Source organism: Sminthopsis crassicaudata, chromosome 6 (assembly GCF_048593235.1).
Source record: "Sminthopsis crassicaudata isolate SCR6 chromosome 6, ASM4859323v1, whole genome shotgun sequence".
Lineage (NCBI taxonomy): Eukaryota > Metazoa > Chordata > Mammalia > Dasyuromorphia > Dasyuridae > Sminthopsis > Sminthopsis crassicaudata.
The window spans coordinates 213,056,102-213,077,752 of record NC_133622.1 but is presented as its reverse complement, the minus strand read 5'-3'; the positions used below and the strand labels follow the sequence as shown (position 1 = coordinate 213,077,752).

The 21,651-nt window shown below is 36.8% G+C and overlaps 1 protein-coding gene across 1 annotated transcript in view; it reads right to left on the bottom strand.

Annotated features, from left to right (window-relative positions):
* The window catches only part of SLC17A6 (solute carrier family 17 member 6), a 52,808-nt gene that overhangs the window by 27,713 nt on the left and 3,444 nt on the right, over positions 1 to 21,651 (bottom strand). The window contains exons 2-3 of the mRNA XM_074276221.1: positions 20,819 to 21,071; positions 18,812 to 18,930 (exon numbers count right to left, since the gene is read on the bottom strand). Coding sequence (XP_074132322.1) covers positions 18,812 to 18,930; positions 20,819 to 21,071 — 372 coding nt within the window. The remainder of the gene's footprint in view (positions 1 to 18,811; positions 18,931 to 20,818; positions 21,072 to 21,651) is intronic.

Here is a 21,651-nt window from a genome sequence, read left to right as displayed (position 1 = left end):
TCCCTTTTTTTCTTTCCTCCGCCTTCTCCCACTTTTAAGATGGCTATCTTTATTTTTTTTTAAATTTTCAACCTTTTTTTTCTCCTTTGGAATGCTCTTTATTTAGATCTGAAAGATCTTTTTACTTTCATTCTTACAATTAACCTAACCAAGTAGAAAAATACTGTTTAGAGAATTAGAAGATATGGTTTCAAATATGTGTTCCACTAATTATTAATAGCAAATTATTGCACATCACTGAACTTCAGTTAACTTAATTTTTAAATGATGGAGTTAAATTTAAAATTCCATTCTGGTTGTAAAAATCTATGATTATAAAATTTTGGAGTCCTATTTTGTGGTCCACAGTATTTTTACCAGAACTATAACTTTAAATGGACATTTTTAGGATTCTCTTTTAAAATATACACAAAACTCAAACTAGTGGTATAATAATACTATAGCAGTAAGGGGGGGACTTTAATATGGCTTTTTCTAAGTGTATATATTTTCAATACCAGGAAAATTCTGTTTTCTGTGGTGAAATCTAGTCGCATGTTTTATAGAGGAGGTGCAAAGTGCCTGCTGAACAATAATGCAAAGGGGTTCAATTTTTTAATGTAGGAGGACACAACATAGAACATTTTCAGAGATATACAAGTGTCTTTGCCCTGGATCGTGCCTTAATACATTTTGACCCCAAGGAAGATCTGAGTTAAAATTCTAGGAACCTTCTTGAATGCTTACACTATTTAAAATCTACAGGTGGTGCTATTAACATTTTTAAGGAATAATAAAATAACAATAGCTAACATTTATATAGATTTACTATATTATACTATTTATATACCATTTGCTATATTCTACTTACTATGCTAAATACTTTACAATTATGATCTCATTTGATTCTCACAACAATCCTACTAGGTAGATCCTGTTATTATCTATATTTTATAAATGAGGAAACTGAAATAAAGAAAGATTACTTGACTTGCCAAGGGTCATACAACTAGTATCTGATGTGGACTAAGATGTGGATTCAAGTCTTCCTGGCTCCAAATCCAGTGTCAAGGGAAAGACTCCAGATCCACTGTGCCATTGGAAGAATAATAGATGATCAATATGAAGAAAAATAGATTTTGATTTTAATTATGTAAATGACCTTTGACCATGGCACAGAGTGTGTTCTCCAAGTAGAAATGCCAGTGGCAAAAAGCTCTGGCAAGTCATATCAAGTAAATAGTCTTTCATTACATGCCAGGTGGCAACCTTTCTTGGAGGAATTAAATTTGGAAAGCCCCATAAGCAGAAGTAAGTCCACCAGGAGATAATTGGTTTGGCCACTATAAACCAATAAAGACAATTCTTGATAGTGATTTGATAGTGATAGCACATACATTTCAGGAAATCATGGCTTTCTGAAATAATTCATATAAATATCAATAAGTGCTACAAGCTTAGAGCCCATATCCAATTTCAGTTTGAGGACATCCCTGTGGTGTAATCCCTTCATTTTACAAATGTGAAAATTGAAGCCTACAGAGGCAATTTGCCCAGACTCCAAAAACCCATATGGTAGAAACTGAACTAGATCTCCATTCTACTGCCTACCAGTGAAATCATTTTTCTCCTTCCCCTCAAGAGGCCATCATAAAAAGCTCCCCACATTTCATATATAAGAACATCTCCTTTCAATTATTACTCTGATTAGTTTTTATAATCTGACAAATTTACCACAGCATCTTTAGAAACCTGCAAAATTTTAATTTACTGAATCATCTCTTTTTTTCACAACTGGTCATTGTATCTTCAAAATCTTTCAACCTCTCTGGAGCTTCATCTTGTATTCTTACTTTCATTAATTACTATCCAAATCAATACCAGATCCAAGTAATTAGTATTTCTTATAATTAAAAAAACCTAAGCATTTAGATATTGGCTATCTAAAAATAATTTATGTTTTTTCTGTTCCTATCCATCCATCCAAAAGAGAAATTTGGATCTCATTTAGTATTAATTATGCTAATAGTTATGAAATCTTTACTTTGTGCTAGGTATTGGGAGGAAGGAAATGAATTGGATACAGTTCTTATCTTCAAGTAAGAAAGGTGTGTGGTGTGTGTTTGTGTGTGTGTGTGTGTGTGTGTGTGTGTGTGTGTGTGTGTGTTATCTATACATATCAAGGAAATATAAGAAACAAGAAAGGGAAATAATAATTTCTTGCTAAGGTCATCAAAAAAAACTCTGCAGGGGAAGTGGCTTTTAAGATGAACCCTGAATTTAAGATGAACCAGATGAATTCAATGATTTCAGTGTTCCAACCGGAGAGGTAAAAAGAATATAGCAAATTTAGGTACAGAACATGTCACATTCCAATTGTGCAAGAACATGTAATATATGGGGCTGCAATATTAAAAAGTAGCTCTAGGAAGGCAAATTAGTGAAAGATACATTATTTTCAGAGGCATGTCCAGTGCAGTGGAGTAGAGAAAGAATAGAAGCAGGAAAACATATATTTGGTAAGGTCAGAAATTGTAAAGAAATTGTAATAGGGATATATTAATGAACAAGTACTTATTAAGCATCTACTACATGCTAGGTTATTGGGAGTAAATAAAATAATTTCTACATTCCAAGAGCTTACATTCTAACAGTGGAGAAAACATGGATATATATTAGTATATACAGAGTAAATATAAAGAGTATACAAATAATAAAAAATAGTCAACTACAAGAAAGTTTGTAAGATTTGTCACCAGTATATGGGTCGATCAGGAAAGGTTTCATGTAGGAAGTGGTGTTTAAGCTGCATCCTGGAGGAAGAGAGGAATTCTATCCGCTGAAGATAAAGGTGAGGAAGGGAAGTGGCATTCCAGGCAAGGAAGATGGAGTATCATGTGTGAAGAGTGCATGGAAAAGTCAAATTTGGCTGGATCACAAAGGGTAGGAGAGAGAGTGATGTACAATGAACTTGAAGAGATTAGTTGTAGTCAGATTGCATTGGGTGTTAAAAGCTAAAAAGAGAAATTTATATTTGATCCTAAAAGGAGCCACTATAGTCTTTTGAGTAGGAAAGTCATTCGGAAAGACAGATGGGAAAGACCTTGTGAAAGAAACTTGTCAGAATTTGGCAATTGCTTACAAGCCAAGGATAACTGAGAGAGTAAAGAGCAAGGATAATCCCAAGGTATCAAGCCTGAGTGAATAGAAGGAATAAGGAAATTAGGGGAGATGACACTTGAGAGAGAAGGAGTAAAACTGTTTTGATATGTTGAGGTTGTGATGCTGAAAGGTCATACAGATGAAAATGGGCTTTTAGAAATACATAAAATACTATTAGCCAAGGAAAAGGTTAGAGTTAGAAACAAAGATTCAGAGACAGAAAGGTAATTGTTAAAGCTATTGTAAATGATGAGTTCACTGAGGAAGAGGTGTATTGATAGAGATGAGAAAAGTGCAAAGCATAGAAATTTGAAGAAGACACTCTTTAAGGAGTATGTTTATTTTTTTTAAGGAAAAAGAGGTACCAGAAGAAACATAAAAGAAACAATTAGAGAATTAAAAAAGAATGTAGCCATGAATCTATTAAAGAACAAGCGAATTTCCAACACTAATGGCACAAATATCTATGATTCATGTGGTCCTGCAAGCATTCCTCCACGACCATCTTCCAAGAAACAATTTGCCTTCAGAGAGGAAATAACTCATTATCTTCCTAGACTAGTAGCTTGGGATATGGGGGAAAGTCACTATATGTTTTGAAGTATCTTCACAAGATGTATATCTATCTTTCTTTCCCTTTCTTTCATGGAGATGGACAGAACTTAGCTAAATGGACAGAAGTCATGGGAAGGATTGATCATGAATAATGGAAGCAAGTGGCTAGTCAGCATATAGTTGCTAGATATTTGGAGTGGGGCAAAAACACTTGGAAAAGTCTCAACATTCTTATTAGAACTAATCATTATTTGAATTGATCACTGTAATTCAAGGCTCAAAGTGGGTTTCAGTGGTATAAATTTGGTCCTCTACCCTGATGAAATTAACCAGAGAAATACTAAATCTTAACTTTATTTAGGATTGCATTAAATATTCAATAGTTATTTCACAATATATTACCACCTCAAATAAAGATTCTAAATACACCATAATATTTATGGCAGAACTTTTTATATTATCAAAGAAGTGGAGACAAAGGAGATAACCCATCTCTTGAGGAATAAACAAATTGTGGTACATGGATATAATGGGTCTGTTTTGGACCCTCCTCTTTTTTCTCAATATACTATCTTATATGATGACTTCATCAGTTCCCATGGGTTCAATTACTATATCTATGCTGATGACTCTTAGATTTATATATACAATTCTAATCTATGTTTTTTTCCTGTCTAATAATTTGTCTAATGAACATTTTGAACTGGGCATCTCAAATTCAGTATGTCCAAAAGAGGAATTATTACTACTCTTTTTCAAATTTCTTTCTATTTTTGAGATTCTTGCCATCTATCCATGTAGCCAACCAGTTTTGATATCTTTTAACTCCTCACTTTCATTCATCCCACATATTTATTCAATTTTTAAATCTTCCTATTTCTACCTCTCTAATACGTCTTCATTCAGATGAGTGTCTACCCTAGCTCAGATCCTCATTTCTCATTTGGACTAATTTGATATTCTCCTATTTGGTCATCCTGCCTCATAGTTTTCCTCACTCCAATCAATCTTCCACATAACTGTGAAAATGTTTTATAAAGCATAGTTCTGATACTATCACCTTCTTCGATATAAACTTCATTGACTCCCCATCACCACTAAGATCAGATATAAACTACTTTGTCATCCCAATCTTCACAACCTGGATTCTTCTGGCCTCTTCAGTCTTCTTTCACTTTACTCTTCTCTATTCACTAGACAATCCAAATATTCAGGTCATCTTGGTATTTCACACACACACAGGATGCTTCATCCTTGCCTTTCACTGACTGACCTCCATGCCTAGAATGCACTCCTTTCTCACCTTTTTGTCTCAAAATCCCTAGTTTCTGTCAATATTTAGCTCAACTATTGCCTTCTACATGAATGTTTTCCTAATCTCCAGATGCTAGTACATTCACTTCTAAAACTATCTTTTATTCATTTTAGATGTTTATGTATGAGCATGTTATCTCTCTGTAACAATGTAAGCTCAAAGAGGTAGTAACTACCTCAGTATTCTTTTTCTATCACTAGAACTTAGAGCACCATCTGGAACATAGCAAAATAATATGTGTTGATTGACTAATTCATAATTTGATCAAGGCATAGCATGGGTCTTTAAAAAGCAATGAATATGAGAGAAGCCCAGGAGGACCTAGATAAACTGATAGCAGGTAAATAGAAACACAATGATCTCAACAATGGAAGTCCATGGCTAAATTTCTCCTATTTAGAATTCCTTATTTCTTCTCAATATCTATCTTTTACTGGTTAAACACTTGATATGAAATGATGGTCAACAAGTCATTATGATAATAGTGCCTATCACAGAACCAAACAGAAGACAGAAGGACCTGGGTTGCCACTACCTTTGAGATACGTCAAGTTCAAAAAAGATCTCTTTTGTTTATGCATCCATCCCAATAACCTTTTTAATCTACTAATCATTTCTCTCTGAGAGATTTTTTAAATAGGGACAGACTGCTGTTCTATGTATTTTTATGTCCTTATAAGACTCACTAACTATCTCAGAGTAAGTATAGATAAACAGCCCTGGACAAGCTTTCAGAATGCTCCTGTGGATAAATCCTCACTTGAGATAGTTGACAAGTTCAAGTATGTGGCCCATTTTGGCTACATCCACATCTCCTCCAAATAACACTGCAAAATCTTCTAAATTCAAGTTCCATTAGACCTCCTGCCCATCAAAAAAATTACCTTTCACTCTGGAAAAAGTAATCTCTTGAGGTCTACTTCCAAAATTAAACAGGTGATGGATTGTTCCCTTAACAAGATTTACCACTTATAAATATTTAACATGGTTGAGAATATTATATCACAATTGTTTTGCAGCCATAATTCTCCTTTTACCTGGTGCTACCCAAGGACAAATGAAATTAAAACATTCTCCAGCTTTAATGCATAGTGCAAAACACACAAATTCAGGCCTTTATTATTTCCCACTTGAACATGACTCTCCATCTCCAATGTCTGGGCCTTTTGCACTACTGTTCCTCCACAACTGTAATACACTCCCATCTAACCTCAGCCTCTCAGAATATTTTGCTTCCTTTAAAACTCTATCCATGACATATATTTGAGTCTTTTTCCCATAACTTCTGGTGACTCCCTCTCCACCAAATTATATCACATTTATTCTGTTTATAATTGTTGTCTTTTCAAATAAACAAACACTTCTTGACATCAGAGATTATTCCATTTGGGGTTTTGTATTCCCCAAATGACTAGTGAGCAGAAGCTTAACAAAAGCTTGTGTTTTGATTGACAGTAAGAGTCAAATGGTATGGCATTTGAAAACATTTGGTGAAGTAAATCTCTACACAATCATAAGTGTAATGCAACTGTCAAGTATAAATCTTATTATTTTTCAAGTACCTAAATCAGTATTTTTAATGAGCTTTTAAATGTCACATTTAGAATATTTAATGAGAATTTTTACCGTAAAGCAGCTTGGTATTGTAGATACTAGACTAATACAATTAGACTTGAAATGAAGAATCACTGGGTTTGAATAATAATAGCTACGATTCACATATCACCTTAAAGTTTTACAAAGCACTTTACAAATCATATCTCATTTTATCCTTGCAACCTTAGGAGGCAAGTTTGATCATTATTCATATTTAACAGATGAGAAATTGGAGGCAAAGTTAAATGACTTGCTCATCATCGCACAGCTGGTAGCTATTTGAAGCCAAATTTGAACTCAGATCATCCTGATTCCATGCCCAACACTTTATCTACTGTCTTATTTTAGCCTAAAGTAGGAATAGAGAATTCTAGGTTTAGAGTTATATAGTTCCTGAGAAGTCATTCTAGTTCTCCCAGCTATGTGACTCTGTTCAAGTAACTTAACTTTTCTCATCCTCAGTTTCCTCATCTGTAAAAAGGGGAATAATAGCATTAATCTCAGAATAATAGGAAGTTTAAATAAAGTGTTCAGCATATTTTGCAAATCAGTTACTAAATCAATAAACATTTACCAAATACTTACTATAGTCTGCGGACTGTGTTAATCTGGGGATACAAAAAGAGGCAAAAGGCAAAGTCTTCCCTCAAGGAGCTTACAATCTCATGAGGGAGATAACATATAAATATATACAAATAAGCTGTTTATAGAAATTCTGGAATTGATATATAAAAATCAGCTATTCTCATGACAATTAAATCACGATGCCAGTTCTCTAGGATGAATGCATATAATTAGAAAATGTTAAACAAATAAATAAAAATACAATATAGCATAATGTTAATTGAGGATTTCTAGATAAATATGTAATGGAATAATTATTAATTTGACACCTCTTCTCTAGACAACTTTCTAAGACTGTAAAAGGAAGAGAAGGTACCAAACTGCCTTTACTGTGAGAGTTTTACTCATTGGGAGTTGCCTCTATCTCTGTAATCCAAGGTCCACTTCCTAGCTCTATTATCATAAGTATTATTTTCCATATTTCTAATGTTATGACCACCCAAATATTTTCCAAATGTAGGAAATATTAAAAAACTAAAAATACTGGGGGCACAAGACTTGTTAAAAATTAAATGCAGCACTGCTGATATATTACCTAGAATTTTGTCTGCCTCCCAGATTTAGTAGTAGGAAGTAGGGGTGAGGGCTACTGCTAGGAAGAGTGAAGAATTTTAGCTTTGAATGTCACAAATTAGTACTCTGCATTGTCAAGTTCACCTTACTTCTCCCCAATATTTTGAAATGTCTAATTGCACAAGGCCCACAACATTCCCAAGTATGGCCCAAACCAGATTAAAATGCAATTGGGAAATTTTAATAAAACAAATAAAAATACAGTAAACCGTAGATTTTTAAACTAAGTTAATTTGTGCCTGGCTGAGATCCTTATAGATTAGTGACCTTCATTTATATTTAAGTATAGTACCACATGTAAATCATGTCAAAGAAAATTTTATTCCCATTTCTATTCTTTGGTTAGGGTCAGATTATTCATGTAACTATGCATTTCCCCCCTCTAGAATCCTCCATTTTAGACTGGTTTGGGAGAATTCAGGGAAAGGAACAAGAAATAGATTGTCAGGTGTTTTTCAGTATAACACTGGAAAGCATGTTTCTGTTTGATTTCAGGTGATCTGGAAATAAATATTTACATACTATTTTTAGATTTGTTTTTATTTAATTTATTCATTGAGATAATATCAGGCCTGCTCATTATTCTCCAAAGGGTAATTATTCTATTTACTTTATAATAATGTAATATGTCTGATAATGTTTCCAATATTTTCTTGCATTACAGAAATCAATTCTCTACAGTTTTAAAACACTTATTAGTGACTTCTGAAAATTTTAAAGTCTTTTAGAGTTTCCCTTTTATCCTAAGATTGGAAATAATATATTATACCTCCAGTATCTTCCCTTAAAGAATTGTTATGAGAAGCAAATAGGATAATGTGTATAAAATACCTGTAAACCTTAAAGCCCTTTATTGTTATCTTATTGTTTCATCTTGTTCAGTAGAATTTAAATTAAAAAGGCCCTCCTAACAAGACACTATTGTGCTCTTATATTTTTTAATATTTCATACTTTACAGACTATAGTTTCTGTGGATAAAATTAATGACTTTTATAATTGAATAAATATACCAGAATTCTTCAGTAAATCTCACTGAAAAAAATCTTTCTAACAACTCCAGTGGCACATAGGACAAAAGAAATGATAAGGACTTCAGCTTGTTCCCACATGTTTGATCTTTGTATTTTGAAAGTTTTTCATCCTATGTAGCTTAAAGACATTTGAAATGGTGGTATTATGGGCTGGCAGTTCTGTTTATAAAAATGCTCTAATTCCAGTAGTTTTATTAGGTGAGTTCCCAAGAATATTTTGAGGCCTTTTTATGATATAGGAATTTATCACTTTTTACACTTCTAAAGACAACAAAGTACCATAATTATTTTCATCCCACTTTTGGTTTTTTGGGGGGGTTCAGATAAAAATGGTTCTAGAAAAAATACCTATCTCATTGTTGTTCCTTTACATTTTACATTCATCCTATTGGTTATTATATAGATGGGGGAAAGTTGCTTTTTATAATGGAATCAAAACATCAGGAGATAAGCTTATCTAATTGTTGTAGCAGTAAAAAGCAGCTTTGATACAACTCCTCTAGCAAACAAGACAATAGGGAAGACTTTTTATCTCATATGTTTCTACCTAATGTTCGTCTTATTATTATCACTACTGATGATAATAATAACCACAATAATAATAAAATACCCTTTGTTATATCTAAGTTCTATTTCTTTCTGATGACACTATATAACTTTGATTGGGAATGCCATATTTAGAGGAAAAATCTGATTTTATACTGGGAAGCATAGCCTGGGAATGAAAGTGATTATCACACAAGGAATTGAATGATGTAAAATTTGAAAAATTTGTGAATCAAGGTTCTCAAAAACAGTTTGACAGTACAGTCCCAATAAGAGGAATTGATCAAAATGAGAAATAAATCACAAACCGCATTGCACAACACTCATTTCTGAATGCTGAGAACTCAGACTATTTCTTTTTCTTGAGCAAAGAACTGAGCCAGACTTTTTAGAAAACAAGCAAAAAAAATCCTGCCTATTGCAAATAGGCACCAAATATTAATTTTTATCTTAATAAGCTTCTGACTATGTATGCAATATAAAACCCCACAAAACTCCACTTCTATTAAAATAGAGGAGGTAGGTTTCATTATCTATTTAGTAAGATCAAAAAGAGATTACTTTTTCATTTTTCTTCCTTTTAATGATTAAGCTACATATTAAAAAAAAACATGCAGAACTGAAACATCAAAATTCCATTTAAGCTGAATCAAAGCCAAACAGCTTTGGTTTAAATATCTGCTTCTCACAACTGGACACAGAATTTAATTTTTAAAAAATGTTCTCCTAGTGTGAAAGTGAGTCCCTGATCAGATTCGAACAATTGAACCAAGAGACACAGAAGCCAGGAAATGTAAATTGTTAGTAAAAATACTGACTTAAAATTTCCTTTCACAAATGAATTCATAAACTTAGGGCTAGAAGAGACCTCAGACATATTCTAATCCAAGATCATTATTTTACAGAGGAAGAAACTAAGTCACTATGTTGTGAACAGAATTGCCCAAAGCCACAAATAAGTAAGAACCAGAATTTGGACTGGATTCTATGGCTCCCAATCCTGGTTTTCTTTTTCCATTCATTGTGCCAGATATAAAAATTGGCAAGTACTTAGGTGTTTTTTTTTTTCCTGAATGTTCCATCTATTGGTTTACTGAAGAAAGATTGAATGTATTCATTTATTAACGAAATCCTCTATAATGTGAAAAGATTAGAAATCTATTTTGAATTTTTGTTCTCTTCCCCATTTCATCTGTGACAAGTGACACATTGAAGTTTAATGCCATTAAGAATGTTTGCTTCAAAAACAGTCACATCCTTATTTTTCTTATCAGATTTAAAGATGGGGAAATACTGTGTAAAAGAAAGAGATTTAGTTTTTGCCTATTGCTGAACAAAATCCCTGTTATATGAGGCTGTTTCATGTCCCCTACATCTCCCTGAGTTTGCCATGTGGTGCCTTGGTAAGGCAAGGTCATCTGTGCCTAATTAGTAGCTAACCCTGGGAAAGGCATATTGGAATTGAAGACTGAGCATTGGAGGGAAATGAGAGGCAAGTCATCTATGGCTGAACTGGGAACATTTTGAGAACATTCTTACTCAACATAGGCCATGGTGAGTTACTGGTGAGATTCCTATTTACACCCTTGATTGGCCCACAGTCCTAACACCTTCGTGCCCCCTGTATGAATCATTGCCCCCATGGAGACTTACTCCGAAAAGTGACAAGAACATGGGTGGTAAGCCATTTTAAAAGATGATATCAATCTATTTCCATTGTAGCTTAATGTGGAGCTGATATATAACTGACCCTGAATGGAAGGCTAAGTCTCTCCCAGAGGGTGAATTGGAGCAGGCTGATTCCCTGCTGCTTAATCTAATCAAACAGGGGCCTCTCTGTTCCTCATTTTGCCACATCTGATGCCCGACTCTTATATTAAAAAAAGAAATACACATGCACAAACGCAGTGCTCGGGGTCCCTTGGTACATCATTAAGTTGTAAAAATGACTTCATCACTCATGACAGAAAAAATAGATGGTTCCAACAGCGACATATGGCAGCGAGAGAATCACTCCACCAGCTGCCCACCTGATATACCCCTCCCCCCAGACTTTTCCCTACCCCAGGGAGGCTGCTAGGGAGTCTGCTAAACTGCAATGCAGCATGAGTGCAGCCCTAATGAGGGGGGAGGGAGAGAAAAAGGGCAGAGGCACATACCATCCCCTTCAGCCCCTAGAGCTTCTCTACCTCTGCTGACAAGCGGGCTAAGCTAAGTTCATCATCTACCCCAGACATGGCAAAGCATGGAGTAAGGGTCCAGCAGGGTCTTCCTCTTCTTGGAAGGAAGGGGAGCCAGATTGGAATCTCATGTATTTGATTTTTCTGGGGTCAGGAATGACTCTATCATGGACAGATAGACAGATTAGGCAGATAAACAGGGAGATAGAGTCACCTCTGACTCTATTGTGGGTAAAACCCATTCATCCAGAGCGGAATGCCAACTCTTGCCCCTCTATTGATGCTTGAGTTCTTTTCACACACAAAGGGATTTCAGAATTGTTGCCTGGCACAGAGTTAAGGAACCAGGGAACATTGTTTTGTAGGAGATGTTATTTCTAAACTTAAGTAGAGAATAAATCAGTTTCATGAGAATTCTAAATGCTGAATTATTTTTGTTAAGAAATCCAGCTTATTTTTTTCTCTTTTCACTCCTTTGCGCCATATATAAAGCAGATAATTTTACATATATATATATACATATATATATATATATATTATACACACATATGCATATAACCATCACTATCACCACTATAAATTCTCTTTATTTTGGCCCTGAAATATGAGGTTTGTGGATAGAATGAGTTCACATCTCTTTCAAAAACCTTACACTATTCTTCATGAATGGATTTTATAACAATAACCATTCCTGGAAGGCTACATTTCCTCAAGCTGTTGAAATGTTTATTTCTTTTATTTAAAAAAAATACAAATACTTACTAGTGATTAACTTTTAGGTCTATGGATTTGCATGTTTATTACAGGAGACAAATCATCCTCCACATGAAATCTAGTACTAGGAAAATGTCAGTTTTAAATCAAGATATAATAAAATGTTTTGTAAAATTCCATTGAAAAGCCTTCCTTTCTCTTCCCAACAAAGGGTCAACAATACCCACATCATTCTAAAGGCTCTGTAATCTCAGGGGAGGGTACAAAAAGGCACAAGGGCTATATAATCCATGCTGTCCTTTAGGTAAAAAACAAATTCATAGATTATGTCCCTATTGGTTTGATTTTTTTAGAATGCAGAAAAGAAATGTCTGTCATGATTTTATGAGAAGACAAAAAGGTCAAAAGAGTTTAGTATCTGATGTAGTTTAAAAATGACTAAATGTCCCAATCACTCCTGACACAAATCCTTTTGGTCCCTTTGGATCCATTAAAAGCTTCTCTCTCTAATTCTTGGATTTTCCCCTGGATTTGAAATACTATAGATGGTAGTCACTCATGCAGTCAACAGCTCAGAGAAAGTACATGGTTATATACAGAAGATTGAAATCAGGAAAGCCTAGGTTTGAAAACCTCCTCTGATACTCCTTGTGTGATCATGAAAGTCACTGAATTCTTCCTCAACCTCAGTTTTCTAATCGGTCAAAAGTCAGCAATGATATCTGTAATTGTCGTTCAGTACCCACATCTCAGCATGGTGAGATGCTAGCTCAATAATTCTAAACAAAGTGCTTTTAAAAATTATAAACACTAGTCATTGTAGTGGATAGAGTACCATCTCTGAAGTCAGGAGGACCTGAGTTCAAATGTGAACTCAGACATGTTAACACTTCCTGGCTATGTAATCCTGGGCATGTCACTTAACCCCAAATGCCTCAGCAAAAAATTATAGTATATATATATATATATATATATATATATATATATATATATATATATATAAAGGAGGAAAGCATGTCATGGATTGGCAAAATGTTTAAAGGTTATGTGGATGCTATAAATCATCATAGATAGTCAGGAACCCTGCCTCAGTCATCACCACCTCAGTTTTTGCTTCTGGTAGGATGAGACAGCAGAAAGAGAGTCAGAAGAACAGGATCTGAATCCCAGGACTACTACTTACAATGTGACCCTCAGTTAGTCACTCCATTTCTCTTGGCCTTGTTTTCCTATATATAATAAAGAGATTGGACTAAATGACCCTTGACATTCCCTCAAGATACAATTCTATGATACTTTGGTTATTTGGGAAGGGGGGTTCCTTACTCAAATGAAAAGCTGAATTAGGAGAATAAGATACACCCCAAAGTACAAATATTGCCTTTCTAAAGCAAAGGAATAGAAGCCATACCTATGGTTTCATTGTTATAATGTGTTTGGTCTATAAGTAGGTCAATTATCTTCTTTACAACTTAGAATCTGAGTTGTCTAGAGCAAGAGTGTCAAATTCAAATAGAAATGGGGGAATCACTAAATAATAATAAAAGGATCAATGCAAATATATAATGACTTAGAAAACCACATGGTAATATCAATTATGTTTTATCGCATTTTTATTTATTTTGTTAAATAGTTCCCAGTTATATAGTTTCATCTGGTGCCATACTGTTGAATGTTATAAGGGCAAGCCATATGCTTGACTTTTATCCTAGAGCATTGACTAATTAAGAAATTTGCTCAGGGTCACCCAAAATGCCACATATACATTAAATATTGAAGGCTACATATGAACCCAAGCCTCTTTGCTTCCAAGGACATTTCTCTGTTCTGTACCATATTGTACCTTATGTAAAATCTTGTTTAAATTATATCAAAAGTGAAATAATTGTAGACGTTAAAAGGAAAATTAAACTCTAATCTTAAATTTTCTCAGTTGGGTTAATATTTTATGTCTGCTTGCCTAGAGTATAAAAATGACATACATTTTTATTTTAAAGGAATAACACAGCATTGTTATCAGTCAGTGAACTTTAGATGCTTGGATGAGTGGTGTTGAAATGAAGCCATTTCAAGGCTGCTCTTTAAAAGCCTTCAAATGAGATGTAAAGCATTTTCAGTGGACATTAACTTCAACAGTGAATAATGGGGGCGAAAAGATAATTTAATAAGGTTGAAACTTGACACTTGAAAAGAGGCAATTTTTTTTCACAATGGAAATTTTCCATTTACATTTGTAAATGTTGAAATCAGATTAAAAACAAAATCAGAGCAGGCAGAATGAATAATAATAACAGCTAACATTTATACAGCATGCTTTAAGCTTTGAAAAGTGCTTTACAAATATTATTTCATTTAATCCTCAATGCAATCTGGAAGACAAGTGCTCTTGTCATCCACATTTTACATATTAGGAAATTGAGGCAACTAATTCATATTTAGGTGACTACTAGATAAATGCATAAAGATAGAGATAAGATAGATAAATGATAGATATATAGATAGAAAGAGATACATTGAGATAGATATATTAAATGGATAGAGATATTAGACCTCACCTTCCAGAACCACAATATTTTCTAGTTTTATATTTTCTTTTGTCTCAGACTGTTGTATTTAATGAACTACTAATCTGTCTTTGCAAAAAGGATAAAAGCTGCAAAACAGGATACACTAAAATCATATTTGGATCACTTGCTTTATAGAACTCCATTTTGGACATGAACTTTTATGTATTTGCTGCCTATCTCCCGAAAACTGCAAAATCTGATTACCTCACTAGAACAAGTTCCCTTGCTTACTTGGTCCATTCAATGACTGCTATAAATTTGGCAAGACGGCATTTGCAGTGAAGAAGGCACTAGAATATGAGTCAGAAGACCCAGTTTCTACCATCAATTTCAGTGCTGTCTAATGGTGTGATTTTAAACAAATCATTCTTTCTAGGACTTTCCTCATTTGTAAATCAAGAGGAAAGTTGACTTCTTTTATCAATAGTCACATAAAAATGCTGTAAATCACAACTTATTGGAGAAATTCAAAAACATACCTAAGGTATCACCTCACACTTGGCCAACATTACAGAAAAGGAAAATGGATGTAAGCTCCTAGAGGCCAAGGACTGATGTAGCTTTGTGTTTGCATTTCCAGCATTGGTGTTTGTCACATTGTAGGTGCTGTATGGAACTAACATTGTAAAATGAGGTTTGGGGGCAGGCTAAAATCAAAACTCCCCTACCAATCTAATATTTTATGATTCTAGTTCTGATATATAGAGATCCTTAAGAATTTTGTACTTTAAAATGCCACAATAGAAAAAAAATATCTCTTTTTTAGTTAAAAAGTAAACACATCAGATGAGCCTCTATTATATAAATGTATCAAAATACATTTTTCTTTTTTTTTTTAACAATGCCAAATATGCTGGGCTTTTCTCCCTCACCTTTTAAAAACAATAATCCTCCAATTTTCTTTATCAAAATGACTATTTTTCCTTACATGATCACCAATTCTGCAGCTAGAGGTATGTAATATCACTTTAAGGATAACAGAAAAGAAAATGATGCAAGAATTCCCTTTCTCTGGGGACTGAGCTCATTCTTTCCCCAGCTCTCCTAGTCTTTCATCCTCATAAATAAAAAACTAAATGTGGATTTTGCCCTACCTAGACAATGAACCAACAACCTTAATTGTAAGCAGGTATAGGATTGCTTTGGACCCAGCCAATAGAAAGATCTATTATCTTTTTTTTTTTTTTCAATAGGAACATTTCTATGAAAAGGTATAGACACAGAATATCTTTCCCTTGATGCTCTCTCTCCAAACACCTCAGTTCCACAGGATTGTATGCATGAAGACACCATGACAAACACCCCCAAAGGGAGATTATTTTGCACCCCAGAGAGAGAATGTGTCCCTAGTATCCTAGCCAAGGGGAATCTTATGCCATTTTTAGAGTTTCCAGGAAGAAGCAATTTTGAATGGGTGTCCATGTCTGTTGATAGCAAATTAGTTGAATTGAATCTCTCTATTTCAGAATAGCTTTCCAGATAAGGATTGCAATTTTCCCCCTTATTTCTTATAGAAGAAATTCTTCTTATAATGTGTACTTTTAAATAATTCATATATATTATCAAGCTTTCTGAACAAGCAGAGACAGTTCATGTGAGGTTAAAAATATCAGATAAATATTGATGTAAATCATAATTTTAAGTCACCCCATCTTTTTTTTTTAAAGGAAATTATGCCAAAGACATTAGATATTGGATAAATGTTAAGCATACTGCATACTAGAAGTCATGTGGCAGAGTGCAGGACTTGGAATTTAGGAAAGACCTAAATCCAGTCACACCTTGGACATTTTTTTAGCTGTGTTTGACTTTGGGCGGATTCCTTATTGTCTGGGGGATAGGTTCTTCATTTGTGAATTGGGGGTAATATTAGCATTTTCCTTCATAGAGTAACTGTGATGATCAAATGAGATTAATAATGTATTAAGGTGCTTTCCAGAGCCTGAAGTGCTGCATAGTCAGTCGGTGCCATTTTAGCTGTGATTTCTAATGAAAGCTACAAGATTGCACTTTACATGCGATTTCTCTCCATTTTGGCTTCCCATTTTTAAAAGAGAGGGAAATTGGCAAATCCCAGGTGTTTCTGCCTGGCAGGAAAACCTTAGCCTTTTAACATTTGGCAAGCTTAAGGTTCTGATTTTGGATGGAATCTTAAAGGTCCAGTTATTGTATTTTGACATCAATCTCTTCTTTAGTTGTCTACACACATTGCTCTTGAACCCTGAAGTTGTTCCAGGAATGGAAAGTGCACTTAAATGCAGATTTTTTTTTAAAGAAATGGAAAAATATCAAGACTTTTCTTTTCAAGGAAAAAATAGCCTCGATGCTAGAAGCTTGATTGAAAGCTAAAAAGCTCTGTAATTTATAATTACGCACACTGAAATCTGTTTTACCCTTAATGATTTTTACCTAAGGTCACTTTACATGAACATGGGGATGTTGGCCTCTATCTCTACTTCTTTGTCTTAGCTTTGTAACTTGTATGGAGAGAAGGGTTAAAATCTGGGGGTAGATATTATTCCAAGACAACTTTATGAAATTTTCTTCCATTCCATCCTCTACCGCTGTGAAGGACTCTCCTGAAATCAGTGCCCTCTGCCTGCTAAGCCTCAAGTAAATTTCCAGGAGTCCCCCTCAGGGCCCTCGAGATGCCTGAGCTGTCTGTCAGAGGCTGGAAGACTTGATCTTTGTGTTAGAATCTTAGATGAGCAGAATTGGACTTAAGAAACACCAGGGCGGGATCGGGGAGACTGAAAATGACAAACTGGGTCTGGATATTGAATAGAGCCAATGAGTAATTAACGAGGAAACTGGCGTATGCTTCTCACGGTCTAAAAGAGGAGTTGTTCTTGTCATTTTTGTTCATCTTTAAAGCACGATTCTTTTGAGGGGACGGAAAGAAGCGTTAGGATGGGGCGTTAGAGTGCAGTCTAAAGCAAGCAACAATTTTAAATCTTTAAACAGGAGGGAACAAAACGGGTTCTTTCTCCCCTTCATGAGCAACGATGCGGTCTTAAGGAATGAATTTAGGGCTCTAAAACGAACCTGAGACTCCCATCAGTCTGTGGCCCCAACCAGGGCCCTACGGCTTTTCCCGGTTCTCAGGTTCCCAGACTCGGGGACAGCCCCAGAGAAGGAAGCTTAGGTGGGAAGGGGGTCGAGCTGACCGGGAGCAGGCACTAGGACCTCACCGGCCCTCCCCGCCCAGGGGGACTGAGCTCCATGCCTTCCGTCTTCCCGCAGTTCTCCGCGGAGCTAATTAACAGGTGGAATCTCACCCCTGGTGCTTGAAAGCTCGCCAGACACCATAGAAACCACGCTTTAAGACCCCGGCACCATCTGTTTTGCGGCTGGGGGCGGCGGGCCTGCCGGGCCTAGAAGAGCTCGCCTGGCAGTGCGGCCGCAGGGCCCGAAGCACCCCCGCGGCCCTCACCTCGCCCACCAAGGAGCCGACACCCGCAGCTTTGGCTTTTTCCCGGTAACAAGAAGCCGGGAGGAGAAAGGGAAGCGCGGAGGGAAGAAGGATGAGACTGCCGACATTAATAGTAATAATAACGAAAGTAATAGCAATGATATCAGCTAATGAGAATAATAATATTCCGCCACATCTCCCCATGAACCCAGATTCAAGCCAGCTGCCCAATCTAGCCGTGGTGAGTTTAGGGAAATCTTTGTCAATCACAGCCCCGCCACTAGGCCTTTCCGTGCCCCTCCCCTCTAGCCCTCCAGCTATCCGTACTAGGCCGGGACTTCTCGATTGGACTTGATCATTTGGTCTGAGGCCCGAGCTAGACCCGGATCCCATAGGGCGCAGCCAGAATGCTAGAGCAACCACACTGAGGAGAGTTGATACCTATTGATATTCTTCCTCTAGTCATCCTTCGCTTCTCCAAGATCTCGGATTTTCCACACAGTCTCCCTGACCCCCCAGAGACCCCCCAGGCCGGTTCCCCGGCTAATGCAGGTACCTGTTGGCGGCCAGACGGGACGCGATGTAGCCTCCGGGGATCTGAGTGATGATGTAGCCCCAGAAGAAGGAGCCATGGATCATCCCCACGGTTTCCGGGTCCCAGTTAAATTTGGCTTTCTACCAAGGCCAGAGAAGCAGGAGAAAAGAGAAGAAAGCAGGAAAATGAGCGTGCTAGCCTGAACCGCAGAGAGTCTTTGCTAATTTCATTTTACACCTTCCATGGTGAAGATACAGGGATCTGTAGTGCACAGTGACCCGGGCTTAGCTCTCTTAGGTTACCTAAAACTCCCGCACTCTTTTGTTCCTCTGCTAAAGGTCTGTCTGCCTGCAAGCTAGATACCCTAACCGCAGCTTTGTGGGGATGGGGTGCAGGGAAATGTTAGATTCCTTATAATAGGGACACTCGGAGGGAAAGGGAGCGCCGGAAGGGAAGTAAGGTTAGAATAGAGGACAAGGGAAGGATTTTTAACTTTATCTCCAGAGCCATCATAAATATTGGCTGAATTAGAGTTTAATTGAACTAAAGGCGAGATGGGGCTGATATAGGAAACAAAATTCGAAGATTGGAAACTGCAATTAAACTTGCAATTACAGAAGTGGTAAAGAGGGAGCAGAAAAAAGAAGGCAGCACACACCTGCTTCAGAGAGAGAGTTCTGGTCTGTGGACTCAGATCAGTTGGGGGAGGGCAGGGTAAAGGGTAAACACCGGGCTATGAGGATACCAAAAGGGAGGCGGTTTTTATTCCGAAGAAAACTGGATACTAGTTAGAAAGAAACGAATATAAATGAAACTGGTGTATGGAGGTCAAAGTTGAGAGCCAAGCTTCCACACAAGAAGCCAGACTAGCTTACACTCCTCAGGGAAAAATGAAACAAAACAAAACAAATAAGCTCTGGGAGCTCGCTCTTTCTCAATCCCATATTATTGGACCTAGGGTTGCTGAGGGAAGAGATGGGAGTAAAAAGGCTGTACTTGAGATCACTAGTATATTTTTTCTTTTTTAAGAAACATCATTTATCAATTCCTCTGGTCATATGCTGTATCCGAATTACTTGTACCATATATTTCTTATATAGTTGTGTGTTTGTGTTCGTGTTGTGTGTGTCTGTGTGTGCCCTTTGACTATAAACTTCTATCTTTTTTTGTCTTTAATGATATGGAAACATAAAGGGAGCACAGTGAATGTTGTGGATTGATTGACCTGTGGCCTGGCTCATCTAGTTCTTCTATTTAAATACTAATTTCCCTCAGATTTCCTCCATGAAACCTAGAAGCAGTGGAAAAGCTACAGCTCTCCTGAAGTCCTCTATTTAAGATCAAGAGTTGTGTTCCTTTGCAGAAACAAATTCACAATAAGGTTGAGATGGGAGCAACAGTCCAATGGTCTTGGAAAAGAGCCCCCTAAGGTACAAAGATGAGAACTAAGAAAACTCTATTGGAGCTATTAGTATTTTATTATTATGTAATATTTTCTGCAGTTAGATGTTTGTGGCAGGAGAGCTGACCTCAAACTCATGAGGATATGGGTGCAAGTCCCAACTGGTGGGGTGAATCTGAGCCAGTAACTTAGGGCCAAGTAAGTTTCTAAGATTAGGAATGACAGAGAAGGTGTCCATCTGCTTTGATAGAGGAAATTTCTCACTGGGAGTTACCTCTACCCATGGAATCCTGCTCCCTTATCATTGCTATCCCATAATATTATATGTGATCTATTTCCATGTGTGACCATAAAAATTGAGGACAACTTTGTCCCCTTACTGGATTTCCAGTCAGGACGTTTAAATTCCCATCTCTGTTGCTTACATCTTTGGGAAGTCACTCTCTGACCTCCAGTCTCCTCATCTACAAAATGTGGATTTGGACTACATGGACTCCCAAGACCCTCTGCAGTTCTAAACTGATGATTTTATGGCCATAGAGTTGGAAAGGGAGTGGAGTCTCTGGTGAAATAAGAAAAAAAAGTGGAGAGGAGAAGAGGGGATCCGTGTCCCCACAGTGGCCCACCTCCTTGATGATCTTCCCCCCTCGGTGTATGGTACTGTTGTTCACCATGTCCACGATGGCGACCCCCAGGTTGCAGCGGATCCCGAAGGAAATGCAGAAGCCCAGGCCACTCATGATAGCTATGATATAGCGGCGTGGCAGGCCAAAGCAGGTGCAGTCGCAGAGTGGCGCCTTCTTCTCCTGCACCTCCAGGGGCTTCCCATCCTCGGTCAGTTCAATAGTCTCCCCAGTCTTCTGCTTCTTCTCGAGCACCCTGGAGTGAAGAAGGGAGGACAGAGAGCCAGGGAGGGGGCAGGGAAGAGAGAGGGAAGACAGGAGGTATTAAGGACAGCGTCCAATTCGAGGTCCGGGAGCAGGTGGAGTGACTGGAGGAGATTGAAGAGCCCTGATTCTCTCCTTGCTGTGTTCACTTAGCGCCTCTCCAGGGTGGAATTGGGGAGGGGTGTTTTTAGCTCTCTGGCAAGTAGGGATCTATTTAAAACCCGAGCTTCTTAATCTTGCTTTTGATGATTGTTGATTGTCTTTGTCTTGGACCCTCTCGGGGAAGGCTTTCGTTTTATCCAAAGAATATTTAGAGATGCATTAAACACAATATTTAAGATGACTAAGGAAAGCAATGATATTGCCACCCCAGGTTGAGAAGCCCTTGGAAATGATTTTTGCACCTGGTGGGGGAGGGGGAGTATGAGCGATTAGACGAGGGAATCCACTCGTCTTTCTAGCTAAAAATTTTAATCAAACTCCTTGGCTTTTTTTACCATTTGTAATCCCAATAGAAGGAAAGGTAAACACTCTAAGAGGAGAAACTGCTTTGTGCGTCTAACTGTGTACAC